At 39.2% G+C, this 19,114-nt stretch overlaps 2 protein-coding genes across 4 annotated transcripts; one reads left to right on the top strand and one right to left on the bottom strand.

Moving 5' to 3' along the window:
• Nucleotides 1-172: 172 nt before the first annotated feature.
• On the top strand, nt 173-12,432 carry LOC143286443 (tRNA (guanine-N(7)-)-methyltransferase-like). Of its 3 annotated transcripts, XM_076594010.1 has the most exons (7): nt 173-301; nt 1,403-1,545; nt 3,457-3,641; nt 5,083-5,196; nt 6,618-6,719; nt 8,337-8,486; nt 11,302-12,432. In XM_076594010.1, the coding sequence occupies exons 1-6, from the start codon at nt 222-224 to the stop codon at nt 8,469-8,471; spliced, it is 759 nt and encodes a 252-aa protein (XP_076450125.1). In that variant the 5' UTR covers nt 173-221; the 3' UTR covers nt 8,472-8,486; nt 11,302-12,432. The 3 variants fall into 3 exon arrangements, with proteins under 3 accessions (XP_076450125.1, XP_076450124.1, XP_076450126.1); XM_076594009.1 differs by lacking the exon at nt 11,302-12,432 and having other exon boundaries at nt 8,337-11,227; XM_076594011.1 differs by lacking the exons at nt 173-301; nt 11,302-12,432 and adding an exon at nt 302-424 and having other exon boundaries at nt 8,337-11,240.
• A 799-nt stretch (nt 12,433-13,231) lies between these two features.
• LOC143286442 (potassium channel regulatory protein-like) lies at nt 13,232-18,758 on the bottom strand. Its single transcript, XM_076594008.1, has 2 exons — nt 18,634-18,758; nt 13,232-14,972 (listed from the first exon to the last, which is right to left on the bottom strand). Exon 2 carries the CDS (start codon nt 14,893-14,895, stop codon nt 14,116-14,118), a length of 780 nt encoding a protein of 259 aa, XP_076450123.1. The 5' UTR covers nt 14,896-14,972; nt 18,634-18,758; the 3' UTR covers nt 13,232-14,115.
• Between the last annotated feature and the right edge of the window lie 356 nt (nt 18,759-19,114).

Raw genomic sequence — 19,114 nt, 5'->3', positions numbered from 1 at the left:
TGGCAGATAAAATGTTTGAATCTTTTTTTTTTTTTTTTTTTTTTTTACATGTTCTGCCAATACGTTATCCATAATAATCCGCTTTGATTATTATCATTGAACAATTGAATGTTTTGATGATTAAAATATTTTTTTTCTTCGTTTGACTTTTTTATTTTCAGTCTATGATCAAGCGTGGTTCCGGTGTTAACCCTGCATTTGTGTGTCAGGTCAACATCAACATGGCAGGAAAACTTCCACAAAAGAAATACTACAGGCAGCGAGCGCATTCTAATCCCATTTCGGATCATAGCCTGGATTAGTGAGGAATATTTTTTGTGGTTTCTTTTTTTTTTTTTTTTTTTTTTTTTTGTCTGCGCCTCGTCCCTCCCCCGATCTTATTGACAATATTGCGTGTGATTTCATGAGCTGAATTAGAAACAAAGTACTTTTTGTTTTCATCCTCGGTGTTTGTCAGTCAATGCTAATCGAAAAGTTCAGTCTCTCCTCTTAGTGTCTGTCTGTCTGCCTATCTATCTCTCTCTCACCAGTATTTGAGTTCTGTTTTGCAATATATATCTCTTCCCTACCTGCCTGTATCAGTCACTGTGACTCAGTGTCGTCTCACCGTCTCGTCCCAATTCAGCAGACTAGCTATTACAGAGATTATATAACCCCCATTGTTTTCAAAATCGGACCCAACTCAGTGACTTTTGACTTAAGTTTAAATGCACTCTCTGAGAGATATCATCTTGCATTGTGAGTGTGTGTGTCTGTGACAGTGTGAGTGTGTACATACATGAATGCATGAGAGACGGACAGAAAGAGAGAGAGAGGGAGCGAGAGAGAAAGATTGTATGTGTGTGTGTGTGTGTGTGTGTGCTCTTTGTCACTGTCTGTGTGTGTATGAGAGATTGAGAAACAAAGAGTCACTTTCAGTCATTTTAATCGGAGATTAACTGATTACTGGTATACAATTATTGCAGCAGACTGACATATTTCTGTGCCAGTATATGTATGCTACTTTGTCAGTGGCTGACATTAGTAAAGATTCAGATAAAAGCCTCAATAAAAATCATTAGTCTTTTGTAATTGACTCACATCACTTCACACACACACACATATATATGTCCTTTGATGTAACATTGTAAGTGCATTGATAATGTCATTAAGTACTTAACCCAGATAATAAAAACATTTCACTTGTTCATGAAACATGACACATCTAATAATGTTAATGATGATAATACTTAATATAATGGGCACAGACTGATGCTTTCACCTCCCAGACAGGAAGCTTATGCCATATGGCATTTAGTGAGTTACAAGATTGGGTTTTTCTTTTTCTTTTTTTATGTCATAGCGGTATTGTTTGACCTGGTGGTTACATATTCTTTAACAGTATTGTTTGACTTTGTTTCAGCCCAGTCAGCCCTGATGGCATGGACTGGACCCCTTATTACCCTGCCTACTTCACCCCCAATGCAGACAGTGGTGACAGTGTGACAGAAAGCAACAAACAAGTAGAGTTTGCGGATATCGGCTGCGGGTATGGAGGACTGCTTGGTATGTTGCTTGAATTTTGATTTGGATGAACATGTGAATGTCGTTTTTATCTTGTTTCTTTGAAAGCGTCATAAACTTTCTTTCTCTTGGGTGTGCCCTGTATCACACCTACTGTGGTTGATGGGTCTGCCCTGTTATGGTTGGGTTAGCCCCGTTACAGCCCTACCATGGTAGATTGATGGGTGTGCCATGTTACAGACCTATGGTTGTTGAGTTGCCCTGTTACAGCTTATATTTGGAACAAATATAATTTTATTAAATTTCAAGCAGCATAACGACTGCTTTATTTTCTGTTTAGTGATATGAGATGCAATGATGGTACATGAAATAATACACATTCATGCAGTAACACTGAAGTGCTGTGGAGTAATCAGTGTAAGTTTTGTGTGTGCCAGTATTGTTGTTGGATGCTGCTATTTGAGTTGGGCAAAGCAGCATGAATGTGGTTGTGAGTTCACAAAGTTCTGTTCCGTTACATTTTTGTTGTTGCTGCAGTGCTCTTGTTGTTGTTCAGTGTGACAGGTGTGTGTATTGTATTGTATTGATTGTATTGTATTGTATTGTATTGTATTGTAATTTTTGTATTGTATTGTATAACTCTTTGTCACAACAGATTTCTTTACTGTGAAATTCAGGCTGCTCTCTCCAGGGAGAACATGTCTCAACAGTGCAGTGCCACCCTTTTTTCAGCCAGCAAGTGTATTTGTTTTCTTATTAAGGTGGTTTTTCAATAAAATTTTGCCCAAGACAACCTTTTTGTTGCCAATGGTTCTTTTAGATGCGGTAAGTACATGCTATGCAAGGGACATTGGTTGATTGTCTCATCTGTATGAATTGCGTCCAGATCATCACTCAGTGTCTAGTAGAGGGGGAGAAAATACTTTTGAGTGTGGGATTGGATCCTGTGCGTTCTTGCTTTGTAGGCAGACACATTACCACCAGGCCACCACTCTACGCGTGTACGCCAGAGTTCACTGAGTTCCATTCAAATTTTTTCGTCGTCTCAGTGCATAGTTGTGCAGTGTGACAGGTGTGTGCAGTACTTGTGGAGTAACCTCCTTTACGTCGATCTTGGATGACGAATTATTCATGATCACAACCTCGTCTGTCTGAGTCTGCTAACTGATATTAGAGTACTAAGGCTCCATGTTGATTTCCAGTGGCACTGTCCCCACTGTTTCCTGGAACTCTCAAGCTGGGGAGAGAGATCCATATGAAAGTGTCGCACTACCCTGGGCCCAGAGTTCTTTCTCGTGTGGGATGCCTCTGGCAGGAGGAATGGAACCTTCAGACTGACAGCAAGCTTTATTCAGATCCATCCTGACCTTGAGGAATTCCTTTCTCCCATTGTAGGAAACAGGAACGAGGAGACCATGTGCTGCAAGCTGTGTATTCTTATGCAACTTTTTTTTTCATTCTGAAAGGTGAAGAGTCTTCATGGTGTGTGTCATGCATCCAGCCTCTGAGTGTCAGACATGTTCTGGGATCTGCATGATACCAGGCACAAACATATTACGGCTAGCTCCTTGAAGATCCTGTTCTGGGATGTCTCCCCAAACACCATTTGTTGGTTCCTAAAGGAAATTGTTTTCAACTTGATTTGAATTTTATGTGGAATGAGCTTTACGTTGTTTATACAATCTTTCTTTTTACACTGTTTCTTTTTTTTATATATATTTTTTATTGTATTATTATTATTTAAAAATTTTTTTTTTCTTAGCTTAGATTGAGTTTCATGTCGGTTGAGCGGGATGTGAAAGAAATGGTTCTTTCAACATTGTTTGAAGCAACCTTTTAACATTATTTTATGTTATCTGACTGGTTTTAAGAACTGACAGGTGATCAACCCAGAAATGGCCCCTTTTGTTGTCTGCTGGGCAGTAAGCAACATGATATGATATGATTTTCCAGTGGCACTGTCCCCCCTGTTTCCTGACACTCTGATGCTGGGAATAGAGATCCGGGTGAAGGTGTCGGACTACGTGCAGGACCGCATCAAGGCACTCCGCGAACAGACACCGGGCCAGTACCAGAACATTGCCTGCCTGCGGTCCAATGCCATGAAATACCTGCCCAACTTCTTCCGCAAAGGACAGGTGTGTCTTCTGTTGCTTGCTTCTTTGAACCCTTTGAAGCAATGTGTGATTGAATTAGCTCCCTTTGGTCTGTTGGGTTGAAGCAGTGTGTGATTGAATTAGCTCCCTTTGGTCTGTTGGGTTGAAGCAGTGTGTGATTGAATTATCTCCCTTTGGCCAGTATTCTTCTTGGGTTGAAGCAGTGTGATGAAAAAAGCTCCGTTTGGTGTGTTTGGTTGAAGCCATGTGTGATTGAATTAGCTCCATTTGGCCAGATTTCTTGATGGGTTGAAGCAGTGTGTTGTGATTGAATTAGCTCCCTTTGTCCAGTATTTTTTGTTGGGAAGCAGTGTGTGATTAAATTAGCTCCCTTTGGCCAGTATTCTTGCAAGTTTGAAGCAGTGTGTGATTGAATAAGCTCCCTTTGGCCAGTGTTGATATTGGGTTGTTTTCCAGTTGCTTCTTCTGCAGAGGACAGCTTTGTCTTCTGTTGATGGCTTCATGGAATCATTTGAAACGCTTGCTTGAGCATTATATTAGCTATTAGCTTGTTGTATATGTTTTCTGAATAAAGATTTGTTCAAATCAACCACAGTTTGTAAATAAATTGGCTCCCTTTGGCCAGTATTCTAGATGGGTCCTTTCCCTGTTGTTTGTATTTGGTGTGGGTGATTTTTCATGAATGATAATAATAAAAAAAAAACAACAACCCAAAAACCAGTGTATGCTTGGCCAAGGAGCAAGTAAGACATGTCCCTGCCCACTGTCTGAGCAACGATGCTAAGTAACAGTCTTTTCTAGAGTTTGTGATATAGAAGGAAAAAAACAAAAAACAAACCCCTTTACCCCCATGTGACATACTCTGTTGTTTTTGTTTTTCTTCAAAAGCTCTTTCTTTTATCCACATAGCGCCCATGCAGATTTTTAGGTGGGATTTCTTTCTCTGGTTGATTATTCCATTTGAGTTTGTTAGTTACTTGCGCCGGCTGTGAGGAGACCTGGGACTCTTTCATTTATGGACAGTTTCCCCATCTTCTGGAAGTTCTGTACCAGAAACTTCCTCTTTTTTTTTTTCTGTGACTCTTTATTTTCTGGATTTTTGCCTTTTCTCTCCTGTTGTCTCTTCAGGTCGGTCTTTCTTATTTTCTCTATTTTTTGCCTGTGTGTAAAATAATTTCTACAAAACTTGAATGTGTGTGTGTGTGTGTGTGTGTGTGTGTGTGTATTCCTTTTAATTGTTTTTTTTATGGACTTGATATTTGGGCATTCTTACTGTATTGTATTGTGTTTTTTTGTGTCTAGGAGGTGAGTTGGCATTTTTTTTTGGCTCTGTGTGTTTGTGAGCAAACAAGTCTTTGATGTGTGTTGTGTTTACAGATATACACATGTATATGTAATATGCATGAGTCTGTATTGTCAAACATGAAATGTTAATTTAATGTGCTGTAGTTTGTTCTTTCAGCTCAGTAAGATGTTCTTCCTGTTTCCTGACCCACATTTCAAGAAAACCAAGCACAAGTGGAGAATCATCAGTCCGACATTGCTTGCAGAATATGCATATGTCACACGCATAGGGGTAGGTATTGGCATTGTATGGTTGGTAAGCTACAGAGTTATAAGTATCGATTTAGGCTGAGTACTGCAGACAGATGGATATTGTGATGATGAGCTAGGTCTTGGCATTGTCTGCATCTAGTCTCAAACTCAGTTGCCTATTATATCTAAAACGATTTTACGATAGTGATGTAATGGTTTGTCATATTTTCCAGTTTAATCAGTGAATGTTAGGAAATAGATCAGAAAATTAAGGTGGTGTTGTGTTTATATGAGCCAGTCTTTAAATTTACACTTCCTGTTTGCTTACAAGGTTTATTGATGGTGCAAAACACGGTTTTGAAGCTGGGTAAAAGTGTAAAAGAAAGAGAAAGAAAAGACATACAAAACAATAAGTATGTTGGTCTGGGTATATACATTTTGCAGATGTTTAATTTTTAGCAAAGTATCTCTTAGCTACGTTTCAAATTCACCCCTGAATTGCTGTAGGTTGGTGGGCTTACATGCAAGGGACTTATACCTCTGCTTCATGATATAGGGGGGGAAACATCAATGAACTCACCAAGCATCTGTCTTGGTCACTCTTCTTCCACATGGGACATAACTGCTTCATTCACCCGAGTTCCAGTTTCAGTTTCTCAAGGAGGCATCTTTGCATTTGGACAGTATATGGTATGCCACATCTCCTAGCCAGCAGCACATCACAGTGCGCTAGTCAGGCCTAGAGTGCATATATATATATTTGTATACCTATCAGAGGGGATTTCTTCTACAAAATTTGGCTGGAGAACAATGCTTATGTTGCCGTGGGTTTATTTTCAGTGTGCCAAGTGTGTACTACACACATGGAACTTTGGTTTATTGTCTCATCCAAACGACTACATGTTCAGTTTGATTTTCCATTCAAACTTTGGAGAGAGGGTGAGACTGGGATTCAGACCCAGATCCTCTTGGATGCTGTATTGGCACATAGCGTCTTAACCGTTATGCTCCCTTCCTCCTTTGCCTGAACTAGTTCTGTCAGTAACAGGCATTGACTCATAGACTTCTCATGGCAGGGTTTGTTCACGTTTTTGATCACACAAAAAAAGTCCCCTTTGAAACGCCAGAGGCCCAAAGTTTATTGAGAACCCACATGAAAGTCACTTTGGTTGGTGTGCCGGCTTATGCTCCATACAAGGATTTTCATTTGCTACAAGAACTGCAATTTCTGTCTGTAAAAATATTTTTGAGGCCAAGGTTGTTTATCCTATTAATTTAATTTGAACTTAGAATTCTGATGGAATATTTCACATTTTGTTTTATTTTATCTTTTAAAAGAAAACCCAATTCTTAAAAAAACCCAACTTTTATCATGTTATGAACTCTGTCTTGATGATGAACCACCCCACGATCACCTTGGATACAAATTCAGGTGTTTATAATTTTCAGTTTGATTTCCAGGGCTTGGTGTACACCATCACAGATGTCAAAGATCTTCATGAGTGGATGGTACAGCACTTCACCGGGTTCCCTCTGTTTGAGAGAGTACCCAATGATAAGCTGGTAAGAAAACGGAATGACATTGGTTGTTTTTTTGCGACAGTGACAGACAGAGAGAGGGACAAGTATGTGCCTGGATTATTGGGAAGGGGGAGACGAGAGGTTATTGGCCAGTCAGAGGGTGTGAAAGGCTGTGGACATCAGGGAACTGTTGCTGTCACTGAATACTGCCGTGGATTGGACACCTGCCAAAAATCCATGATTTTCATGAAGCCCAGGGTTGAAAATGCAACAGACGGGACTGGAAACACATCATTTTTTTTTTTACTTTTTCACATTTTTGTCACTGATCAGATGACTGACCTGTTTGCAGAGGAAGCAAACCGGCATAGAAGACAAGTTTTGCTGCCTGGATGGGGTGACTGTTGTGAAAGGGTTTTCCTCTCTGCAGGTGGAAATTCTTTGGTGTCACAAATCTTGACTGCACAGTTTCTGAGTATAGGATTGACCTTTTATGTTGATTGAAACCATGTTCTTCATTGTCGGGACAGTTATTTACTTACATGTTTACAAGAGCTGTGATTGTTATCATAAACTTAGAACCTGTAATATTTTCATCTGCAGGCATAAACTGACAGCAAGCATGTCATTTCTAGTTGTATTTTGGTGGGTTTAAAAAAAAAAAATTCTTTATGTCGTTCTGTGGTGGAGGAAATTTTGTTGCACAAACATTGTTGTCTTCAGTTTGAAGTGTCTGAATAGTTATCTCTAATAAAAAAACAACAACAACAACAACAACAACAAAAACGGGTGGAAAAGTCCAGATTAAGAATCTTTATTCATTTTTCTTCACAAAACTACCACTTCATTTCTGTATCTCTTACAGTTTTTGAGCTAGATTAAAAAAATATATATATTACCCCCGAATCCTCAAAATTCCATGACAAGGGGAGAGCACTAGAAAAAACAAAAACATTTTCTGGCACTGAATGGGTTAAAAGAAAAAAAATGTATACATATCGCTGCCAAGTTTTTTTTTTATACGAATAACACACCGCAGCGCCAAATATCTTAGACTCAATGCTCTCAGTTATACAGTTTGTGTCAAAACAACACATTGGACTGGTTCACTTTAAACTTGTCAGGGGGAGAAGGTTAGTCAGTTTCCTATTGCACAGGAAAGTTGGATGCTTATTTACAATGTGAAAAAGGGTCCCTTTGACATGAGCTCTTGAAGTTGACTATGACAGGCGCAATAGCCGAGTGGTTAAAGCATTGGACTTTCAATCTGAGGGTCCCGGGTTCGAATCACGGTGACGGCGCCTGGTGGGTAAAGGGTGGAGATTTTTACGATCTCCCAGGTCAACACATGTGCAGACCTGCTAGTGCCTGAACCCCCTTCGTGTGTATATGCAATCAGAAGATCAAATACGCACGTTAAAGATCCTGTAATCCATGTCAGCGTTCGGTGGGTTATGGAAACAAGAACATACCCAGCATGCACACCCCCGAAAACGGAGTATGGCTGCCTACATGGCGGGGTAAAAACGGTCATACACGTAAAAGCCCACTCGTGTGCATACCAGTGAACGCAGAAGAAGAAGAAGCCTATGGCAGTGAACAGTTACATATGGCAATGAAAGAGTTAATAAAGTTTTGGGTTTTTTTTTTCTATTTCAGGAGTCAGACATTGTGGTTCAACAGCTGTACAACAGCACAGAGGAAGGACAGAAAGTGACACGCAACTCAGGAGAAAAATGGCTGGCTGTATTCCGCAGAATAGAAGACCCCCTTGTTTCAATGGAAACTAGCTGAAAGGGAGCAGAGAATGTGTGTGTGTGTGTGTGTGCCTGTGCCTGTGGGTGTATATGTTCCACTGTGTTTGTGCGCGTGCGCATGTGTGTATGTGTGCATGCCAATTTGTGTATAAGTATGCATGTGTGTGATTCACATTTTCACCAGTGTGTTTGGAAATATGTCTCTGTGAGTCTCTTCATCTGCTTTATGTTATTTCTGAGAGCCAGAGCAGGTGTGTATACTTGTATGTATCATGGCAGCATCTGCTGTATGTATGAAGCCATATTCTTTGTGTATTAATGACTTTCTTGCTTACATACTGTTACCTTGAGTATGTAGAAATGAAGAAAATAAACAGAGGCAGTCAACAACATTCTGACTGTGTGTGCCCAAAGGATGGAAGTAAGAGAGAGAGAGATACACATGCAAATTACACACACACACACACACACATCATCCTAAGACTGGATTTTGAATGAGACTCTCACATGACCATTCAAAAGAAGAACAGATATATATGTATTTTCAATTTTTATGGGGACGAGTAATATATTTCTCAAAGAGATGAGAAAATTCACACTGTGTCAAAAGCTTTTTTCTTTCTTTCTTTTTTGAATAATAAAAGCAGTGGCAATGTGTTACACATGTACACAAACATGATCTCAATATCACCCACTCCCATTCATACTTCCCCCATCCCCTGCATTCTTCCTCTGCTAAAAAATGGTATGTATCCATTGTTTATTGATCTTATTTATTCATCTTTGATTACATCCCAGGAAACAACAACAACAAACAAACAAACAAAAAAAGGGTAAAAATCAGTCAAGTATAGTCACAATCATGCGCATACACCTTAACTCTCTCCATACGAATGTCGAAAGAGACGACGTTAACAGCGTTTCACCCCAATTACCATCATCAAAATATTGCAAGCGAAGGCTCTTATACTGAAGACGTGAATGTTGACAAAGAATACCACAATTCTGAAGACGGAAGCTAAATGTTGGGTCATTCAGACACCCACTGGACATCCGAGGGGTCTGTGTAGAGGAGAAGAGAGGACTGGCCGTACTGAGTGAGTCAAAACATGCATCTGGCACTGACTTCCACCAATTTCACACAAAATTATATATAATTATAGTAACAGGCATACAAAACCAAAAATAGCCAATGGGTGACTAACTCGCTCTCAGAAAAGAATACAACATAGGAAGATTATCAAGTCGAAAACAAGGAAAAACAAAACAAAAAAAAAACAAAAAAACTGAAGACTTTCAGAGAAAGGCCTGTCCATTCAGGGATATTGTCCTCCCATCTGAAGGGCAGTTTTTTTGTTGAATGGATCAACAGCATGTGATTACTATCAAAGTATTAAATAATTTTAATTATTTTCTGTATTTCTGGAGTTGGACAACAGGAAAAGAAAAAAAAAACATACTAGAGGCTTTCAGAGAAAAATTAATATAGGTGAATGGACCAGTATGACAGGAAGAAGTGAGTATCCAGTGCTGACTGTTGCTGAAACATGTTGCAATCACAAATAACACAGACTCACTTGAGTCCCCTGTGTGTGCTCATGATTTTTTTTCTTTTAATTTTAAATATGGATTTTTTTTTTTTTAAGGAAAGCTTTAAATATGGATAGCATATCTGCCAGATAGAAAGGGTAAACAAAACAAAAGTCACAAACTCCAAACTGCAAAACAAACTGGGTATTCATAATTATCAGATTACTGATGATCTTGTATACATATGTTTTTTGTTGTTGTTTTTTTTGTTTTTGGTTGTAAAAAAAATTACACACACACACACACACACACACACAGTATCTCATCATGATGAAAACATTCTCATAGTGACCATCCACTCATCATTCCTGTGAAAAAAACTAAAAAATGAGAACAATGTTTCTGGGTTGAACCAGACATGACAAACATACAAGCCAATAATCTTTTCCAGATAATAGTGCATTAATTCTCACCAGCTAGCTAATCATGCCATTGGGCATCCCCCCAAAAAAAACTGAAGATTTTCCATGACCAAAACAATTGGTAAAGCCTTTTAGTTTGTGTTTAAAATAACAACAACAACAAAAACAGCAACTGAAATAAAAGCTGACCCATTTTGGCTTTTATTTTTTTCTTTTTTTTTTTTTTTGGTATTGATTAGTAATTATGCCTTAATATTCCACACTATTTCATATAAAAAAACCCCAACAAAACAGGATAATAAGCCAAATGTAAACTAAACACACACAAAAAAATTGAAACTGGCTTTTTCTTTCCAGTTCTATATAATTATTACCACAAGCTGGCGTGCACCCACTTACATAAATGGATCACGACAACTCTTAGGCAGACCTGCTGACTGCTACGTTTTGAACAGAAATTTGCTGTGAGTGGATTTTGCTGCCCTGTTGCGCTCATAAAGGATACACAATGGTCAGTTGAAAAGAAATTTTATCTCTGTGGCTGCCTTCACCTCTACACTCCATCTCGCTCACTACGATCAGCTTCGGATCCACTCCAATTACGCATACCCAGATTCAAACTCTCGACTGTTGGTCGCTGTTCTTTCTCTGTCTCTGGACCTTGCAATTGGAATGAACTTCCTCTTTCGCTTCGTCAAGTCTCCACACTCAGCTCTTTCAAGTCTGGCCTTAAAACCCACCTCTTCCCAAAATAGCCTCCCTTCCCTGCCTCTTCCCTGTCTTTAGTTTCTCCAGTTTTAGAGTTATGCATGCGTGAGAATGGCTGGTGTGAAAGCACTTAGATTTGTCTATGCACAAGATTCAGCGCTATATAAGTACCATTATTATTATTATTATTATTATTAAATGTTTCAGGTGAGCAGCACTGTGCAAGAAAGATGACAATGGCGACAGTGAAATGTTTGGCACAAGAGTTTATTGGATCAACAGCAGAACATACGATAAACGAGCCTTCTGAATATGTTTGTGTCTTTTGCAGAAGATATGATGGTGTGCAACTGATGAATGGCATTTGTTACGGACACTTTGTCCAAAGTGTTATTGACAAGGTTTGAATACAGGCTACTGTGACACAAAATGTAATCTACTGAAGCATGCAGTCTCATTACTCTGGTCTCTTATAATTTCTTGTGAAAAAAACATTACAACCAAAAAACATGATTATTTCTATATCTTGTGAGTAATATGTTGTTATATTGTGAGATCTCAAAATCGAATGGGGCTTCAGAAATTTAATTGAATATATTCATTGTGACAAATGTATGCAGAAAAAGAAAATGATTTTCACAAGTTCCTTCTGAAATAATAGCCATGACAGTATAACCCTGTTTAAGGAAACATCTGATTCATTGTAGGTAAGTATGGAACATGCTCACACCCACAAACATATCCTCTTGTTCACCATTAACAATGAGAACTTTATATTAATTTTTATATCATTGTATTCACAACTCTTATTAAAAGGAGAATGGCCTCAGTTGTTAATCAAGAAGTTACATGTTTGCAGACAGTGATTTAATCCCTTATCGGTTGCATACTGTTTGGATTTTGTAATAATACCCACAAATTTAGGTGAAACAAATAAATGGGTGTAATGGTCAATGAACACAATTACACATTTTTAAAAATCCACAAAAAAATGTGCACGGTATTTGCCAAAACACTGCATTTGTAACAGATCAAGAAAAAGAGAAAGGAAAAAAAGAAAGAAAAAAAAAGAACTGCGTGAAAGATAATAACTACTGTTTTCCTGATGTGCTGTAAACAATGATATGCAAGTGTCAAAACAATACACAAAAAGTACGCACCAAACAAGAAAGTATCACGCGTCCAAAAAACAAGCAAACCAGGCATCTATAACTGCATGCTTCAACACGACAGAAATTCACATCTGTTCCCAGCAGGAAGACCTGATGTGATAATCCATGAAGCAATGGGAATGTAGCCCAGCAAGCTAGATGGGGGAAGTCACACAGTAAAAACAAAAACAGTTCCTGAAATCTTCCTTCTCTCAGTGGTATGCAAAAAAAAAAAAAAAAAAAAAAAAAAAAAAAAGGAACAAAACAGACAGGATACAAGGATGCTGCATTGGGTCCTTGGTTGATCGTCTCATCCGAATGTCTTGAAGCTCAATTTGATTTTCCAGTCAAACTTGGGAGAAAGGGCGAGACCAGGATTCGAACTCAGACCCTAATGGACACTGCATTGGCAGATAAGCGTCTTAACCATTCTGCCACCTTCCTCCTCCGCAAACCCAGAAAAAAAGAACTATCCACTGAACACCACCGAAGTGACTCAGCAGCAGTGCAGGGTCTCCTCTGGTGTGTGGCCTCCTGGCGACCTAACATCGATGGTTCCCTGTGGACTGCCGACGCTGGAACTATGATGGACGAACCCGGGTGTGGCCGTGTATGGGGGAATGTAAATGAGCGGCGTGGGAGTCAATTAATCAACATTTCACTTCTCAGGACCAGTCAGAAGTTCTTCAAAAGGATGAGCACAAAAAAAGCAGAGACAGTGCCATTCTTGTTACTCATAAAAAGCAAAGCTGATTGAAACAAAGCCCTTGTGCATGTTTATTTTGTCACTTTTAATCTCTGTTCACTTATCAGAATATGACTCATTAGGGAAATGCTCAGATTTACTAAGCCTGATGTAAAGAAACAATTTTTTTGCCATGAACAATTTTTACAATGAATGCTAACTAATAAGCTATAGACTCAGTAAAAAAAAAAAAAAAAAAAAAAAAAAAAAAAAAAAAAAAAAAATGAATGAATAAAATAAACAAAGAATGACAATGTTAACAAAATGCAAGAAAGAAATGAATTCATCTTCTGTAAAGTCTCACCAGCTGTCAATTCCAAGGGTGCGTACTGGGTGTGTTCATATTTCCATAACCCACTGAATGCTGACCTGGGTAACAGGACATTCAACATGCGTGTTTAATCTTCTGTGTGGATTTCCACCATAACCCTCACTATCTCACATGATAGAATTTCGGCACTGTAATTACTCTGCTTTATGATGTGCAACCAAACTTTTTTTTCCAGTCTCCACAAACACAAACGTGTTTTTTATGACATGATTATATATAAATATCACAAAAAACCCCATGATAATGCATGATTGCTTTTTGACACACACATGCGTGCATGCTCACACACACACAACATGCACACACGCAACAAGATAAAACAAAAACAAAATTGCTTTCACATAATTAATTGATTAAATACATCTTACGCCTTCTGCAAAATATTAAATTTTATTTTATTTATTTATTTTTTTTTTACATTTCTTGTCCTCATTAACCATAAACATTTAATTCAGCCAACTCTATCATGTCCCATTCAAAATCTTCCCTTTGCACCACCAAGAATACCATAAATGCACCAGTCTGAACACACTTTCCTATTTTGTTTCTCTTTCCTGGGCACACCTTCAGTGAAACACATATAAATGTGCAAAAACAAGCAGACATGCAATAGCACAGAGACAAACGTAAGTACAGATGGCAACAGCCACTAACAGTATATAATCAGTCATTAAGTGATTGTACAGTCCAACAGACAGTGATGAAACAAGCATGTCATCAGCCGGCTCCACCAAAGAAAAAGATTGTCCTTTACAAAAATTGTATCACAAGATCTGCATCCATCAAACCACCCATCACCAAACTTCATACGAATCAGGATCAGAGTCATTGGTAAGAATTTCTATCTGAGCACTTATATGATCAGGATGAACAGCAAAGCTCTCCTCATCATTGAGGTTCCGACACCAGCGGTCTCTGTAGCTGTGCTCGATGATCAGACAGTTGTGCAAGGACTTGGTGTCAAAGCCTGACGATGTGGACAAGTTGGAAGCTGCCTGGTGCCACCCCCTGCTTTGCAAGGCTTCACCAATCTTCAGGCGAATGTTGCTTCCATACAGCTCCAACTCCGCATGCTCTGACACATCTTTATGGTGGAGCTTCTCCAAGACACCCGACCCGATGAGGGAAGGGGGCAGAGACAAGATGGCATCCTTGCGGCCAGAGAGGATAGTTTTGACACGAGAGTTGTTGGTCGGCATGGTTGCTGTGGACCCTGTCCTCACTTCAATGATTTCCAGAAAGTAGGCCGTTCCTTTCAATGCTTGCTGCTCTTGGTGCTGATTTAAAAGATTCACCAGCGGCTCGATCTGATAGAAGTCTGCTTCTGCTCGCAGAAGGTCCATTTCCACAAAGTCTGCAGGGATGCACAGAGCAGAGGTCCTCAGGAAGTTGAGTATATGCCGAAAGATGTTGCCATCTCTGTCAATGAAGAGGTTACCCTGAGCGTCTCGAGTGGTGGAGAGTTTCCCACTCATCATAGCCCCCAGCATGGACTCTGGGTACTTCTGTAGAGTGAAGGATGTGGTGGTGTACAGAACACCACCAACGTTCAGAGTCACTGTCATGTTGGACATGATGCCAAACCTCCTTTCTGTCACCAGATATGTATGTATCTGGTTTGTCGCACAGTGTTGCTGTGTTTTGGCAAAACCTGCAAAACAGGATATATATCAATAGTAAATGGATATTGCTTTATCTACATTATATGAAACAAACTTAATTCTAATCACTGTCAATGTTTGATGCGCTTAAACCATGCAGAGCAAGTGAATAAGTACTGTGATGGGAAGTGAAAAGGAACTGTGACACAAATGATATGGACTGGAACTTAACTGAAAACAAACAGAAGAGGGCAAAACAATATCTGTTATAAAGAATACACAGGTCTACAAATGACAATCAGCTCTTTTGGTCCTCCACATGGGACGCCCGGTATTCTTCTTCTTCTTCTTCTTCTGCGTTTGTGGGCTTCAACTCCCACGTTCACTCGTATATACGCGAGTGGGTTTTTTACGTGTATGACCGTTTTTACCCTGCCATGTAGGCAGCCATACTCTGCTTGCAGGGGTGTGCATGCTGGGTATGTTCTTGTTTCCATAACCCACCGAACGCTGACATGGATTACAGGATCTTTAACGTGCGTTTTTGATCTTATGCTTGCGTATACACACGAAGGGGGTTCAGGCACTGGCAGGTCTGCACATATGTTGACCTGGGAGATTGTAAAAATCTCCACCCTTTACCCACAAGGCGTGATTTGAACCCGGGACCCTCAGATCGAAAGTCCAACGCTTTAACCATTCAGCTATGGTGCCTGTCGCCCGGTATTCGATTCTAACCAACGCATGTAATGGTTACAGCAATGCAAGCAGTGGCTATTGTAATCAAACTCAATCTTGACCAAATAGACTAGAGCATATTTCTGTTGTGGAACCAATGCCAACAAAAAGAAACTGTTGACTGATAATAATAAAATTTGCAAACTGTTGTATGAGTCAAGAAAAACATTCACTTTCTCCCTTTCTCTCTTACACACACACACACACACACACACACACACATGCGCACATGCATGCACACACACCCACACCCCCCACACATACATGCTCCCATTTTGGGTTGGGGGTAAATTTGAGTATCACACAAACATAAATTTACTTAACATACAAAATCAATTTACAGTCAAACATACTTCATGATACAGAACACTTGAAAATTCAAATAAGTTCTCTGTATCACTGTTGAAATTACTTATGCATCAAAAGCAAGACTGTCAGCACTAAGATTTCATTTTATGTTTTGCAACCTTTTTGTTGTTGTTTTTGACTCACTTGTGTAAACAAAGTGAGTCTATGTTTTAACCCGGTATTCGGTTGTCTGTGTGTGTGTGTGAGTGTGTGTGTGTGTGTGTGTGTCCGTGGTAAACTTTAACATTGACATTTTCTCTGCAAATACTTTGTCAGTTGACACCAAATTAGGCATAAAAATAGGAAAAATTCAGTTCTTTCCAGTCATCTTGTTTAAAACAATATTGCACCTCTGGGATGGGCACAAAAAAAAAAAAAAAGAAAAAGAAAAAAGAAGCCTAATTATATGCAAACTGCATTTACTGTTATATTTATATTTTTTGCATTCTCTAAACTTGGCACTTTGATGTGATATTCTGACCCAACAACAGGAGCAGTCATTATTATCATTTTTTGTTCAATCAGGAACTTCTTTTGCTAAGCATGGAAGTTTTATTTATTTTGCAGATAATAAAAAAGGGAAATTACTCTGTAATTAATGCTAGGGGACTTAATTTGCTTTAAACTGATCTTTCTCATCTTAAACATTACATTTTGAAATTATACCCAATACATAAAAAGCTTGGATTTTTTTTAAAAGTGTATCACAAGTGAGTCTTGAAGGCCTTGCCTCTCTTGTTTGTTTTGTTTTGCTGCCCCATTGTCCAAGCTCGATGAGTGGCAGTGTTCGTGATTCTGCCAGCATCAAAGACTTTAATAACAAATTTGTTCTTTATCCTTCTATTACATAACCAACGTCAGTCTGATGATGAATCTTTCTGGTTGGTGCATGCTGGGCATTTTCATGTTCCCATTTATAAACCATCAAATTCTTACTTGGATTACAGGATCCTCAATGTGTGCACTTGATCCCCTTCTTGCATATATCTTAAAAGGGGGTCTAGTCTATGTGGAGTGATGGCCTAGAGGTAACGCGACCGCCTAGGAAGCGAGAGAATCTGAGTGCGCTGGTTCGAATCACGGCTCAGCCGCCAATATTTTCTCCCCCTCCACTAGACCTTGAGTGGTGGTCTGGACGCTAGTCATTCGGATGAGACGATAAACCGAGGTCCCGTGTGCAGCATGCACTTAGCGCACGTAAAAGAACCCATTGCAACAAAAGGGTTGTTCCTGGCAAAATTCTGTAGAAAAATCCACTGCGACAGGAAAAACAAATAAAACTACACGCAGGAAAAAATACAAAAAAATGGGTGGCGCTGTAGTGTAGCGACGCACTCTCCGTGGGGAGAACAGCCCAAATTTCACACAGAGAAATCTGTTGTGATAAAAAGAAATACAAATACAAACAAATACAAATACATGTCTGCACATAACTATGTTGGTCTGGGACTGGGAGATCAGAAAAACCTCCATCCTTCACCATCCAGGGGATCAAACTCAGGACACTTGGGTGAGAATCCAGTTCTCTATTGTATTGTTTTACTCTTTTGTCATAAGATTTCTCTGTGTGAAATTCGGGCTGCTATCCTAAGGGAGAATGTGTTGCCACAGTGACAGTGCCATCCTTTTTTTTTTTTTTTTTTTTTTTTTTAATGCCTGTAAGTATTTTTGTTCTTATCAAAGTGGATTTTTCTACAGAACTTTACCAGGGACAATATTTTTTAATTTTTTTTTATTGTTACTGTCAGTTCTTTAATGTGCACTGAGGGCAAACTGCATACTGAACCTTGGTTTAACTTCTCATCTGAATGACTGTATATAACATTCAGACCACCTCTCAAGGATGGGAAGAAAATATTAGCGAGCGTGGGAACTGGTGCACTTAGATTCTCTCTTGTTCGACTCCACACACCACACTCAGTTCTCTTTCCATGGTATCTAAATCCTAATTGGCAAGGACATGGAGAAGAAACTGGAGTGGAAGTCACTGAGAGAAGGGCATGAACTATAAAAGGCCACAAAATTAAAACTTTTTTTTTCTCTTTCATTTATGAAGATGATACAGTTTAGTATGACAAAGATGTATACATATGCAAATGTGGAGACCTACTCTGATTTGAGACTGTATATGACAGTGCTGTGTGTCAGTTATATTATTTTCATTTAACTTCTAGCCAAAACAACTACACTCTGCCAGTCTGTGTGTGTGTGTGTGTGTGTGTGTGTGTGTGTGTGTGTGTATGTGTGTGTGTGTGTGTAGGGTATGAGAGAGGCTGATACAATGATAGATGTGAGAGCTGTGCGACTGTGTACATGTGTGTGTGTGTGTGTGTGTGTGTGTGTGTGTGTGTGTGTGTGTGTGACAGTGTGTGCTGCGACTGATAAGACAATTCTTCAGTTTTATGGTGCCATTTGACTGCCTTTCTTGCTACAAACTTTCTTTTTAATAAACGAACGTTGAACGAGCACAATGTACATCCGTGGTGTGAAGCTGAACGTACACGTCAAATCGAAATGACTAAGAGTAAGATCGACACATGATGTGTTTGTCAATACAACACATCACATGCTGATGTAACACTATGGCTTAAAATGTTTTTCATACGGATTTAAAAAGCTTCTTACCGTACAAAGGCCGATGAAAGTAAAAATACACAAAACACTACACTTCAAAAGTTATGGTAACGTTTCCATTTTCGCTCTTAATTCAAGCTTGTATGAATATTTGTTTCGACGGAAGCAGACGAAACAAATGGGAAGTTGCAAAATCTGCTCTCTAGCACTGAAGAATAGTAAGGGAGCTAACTAGCAGTCCGCAAACCCAGGGTTATTGTTGTTGGCGGTTTACTTTCAGTTTCAAGGAAGCGTCAAAGCGTGCAGGCTGGTTTAAATACAAGACAAATAATGCTGGGAAGGAGTGATGGAGGCAGAGAGAACGAGAGAGATACAGACAGACAGAAGACAGACAGACAGACCAGCAGACAGACTCACAGCCACACAGACACACAGCCCCACAGAGACAAAGACAAGACATGACAAAATTCTTTTATTTCCGAGGATAACAAACACAATTGAACGCGTGACAAAACTATCACACACACACACA

The sequence above is a fragment of the Babylonia areolata genome, chromosome 10 (genome assembly GCF_041734735.1).
Source record: "Babylonia areolata isolate BAREFJ2019XMU chromosome 10, ASM4173473v1, whole genome shotgun sequence".
NCBI lineage: Eukaryota > Metazoa > Mollusca > Gastropoda > Neogastropoda > Buccinidae > Babylonia > Babylonia areolata.
The sequence above is the reverse complement of the archived record's forward strand: the minus strand, read 5'-3'. Positions and strand labels throughout refer to the sequence as shown.

Bases quoted from the DNA above. Each gene is read 5' to 3' on its own strand.
- LOC143286442 (XM_076594008.1), bottom strand. From the start codon at position 14,895: ATGTCCAACATGACAGTGACTCTGAACGTTGGTGGTGTTCTGTACACC.
- LOC143286443 (XM_076594010.1), top strand. From the start codon at position 222: ATGGCAGGAAAACTTCCACAAAAGAAATACTACAGGCAGCGAGCGCAT. The intron at 302-1,402 runs GTGAGGAATATT...ACTTTGTTTCAG, and splicing joins TCGGATCATAGCCTGGATTA to CCCAGTCAGCCCTGATGGCA. The intron at 6,720-8,336 runs GTAAGAAAACGG...TTTCTATTTCAG, and splicing joins GAGTACCCAATGATAAGCTG to GAGTCAGACATTGTGGTTCA.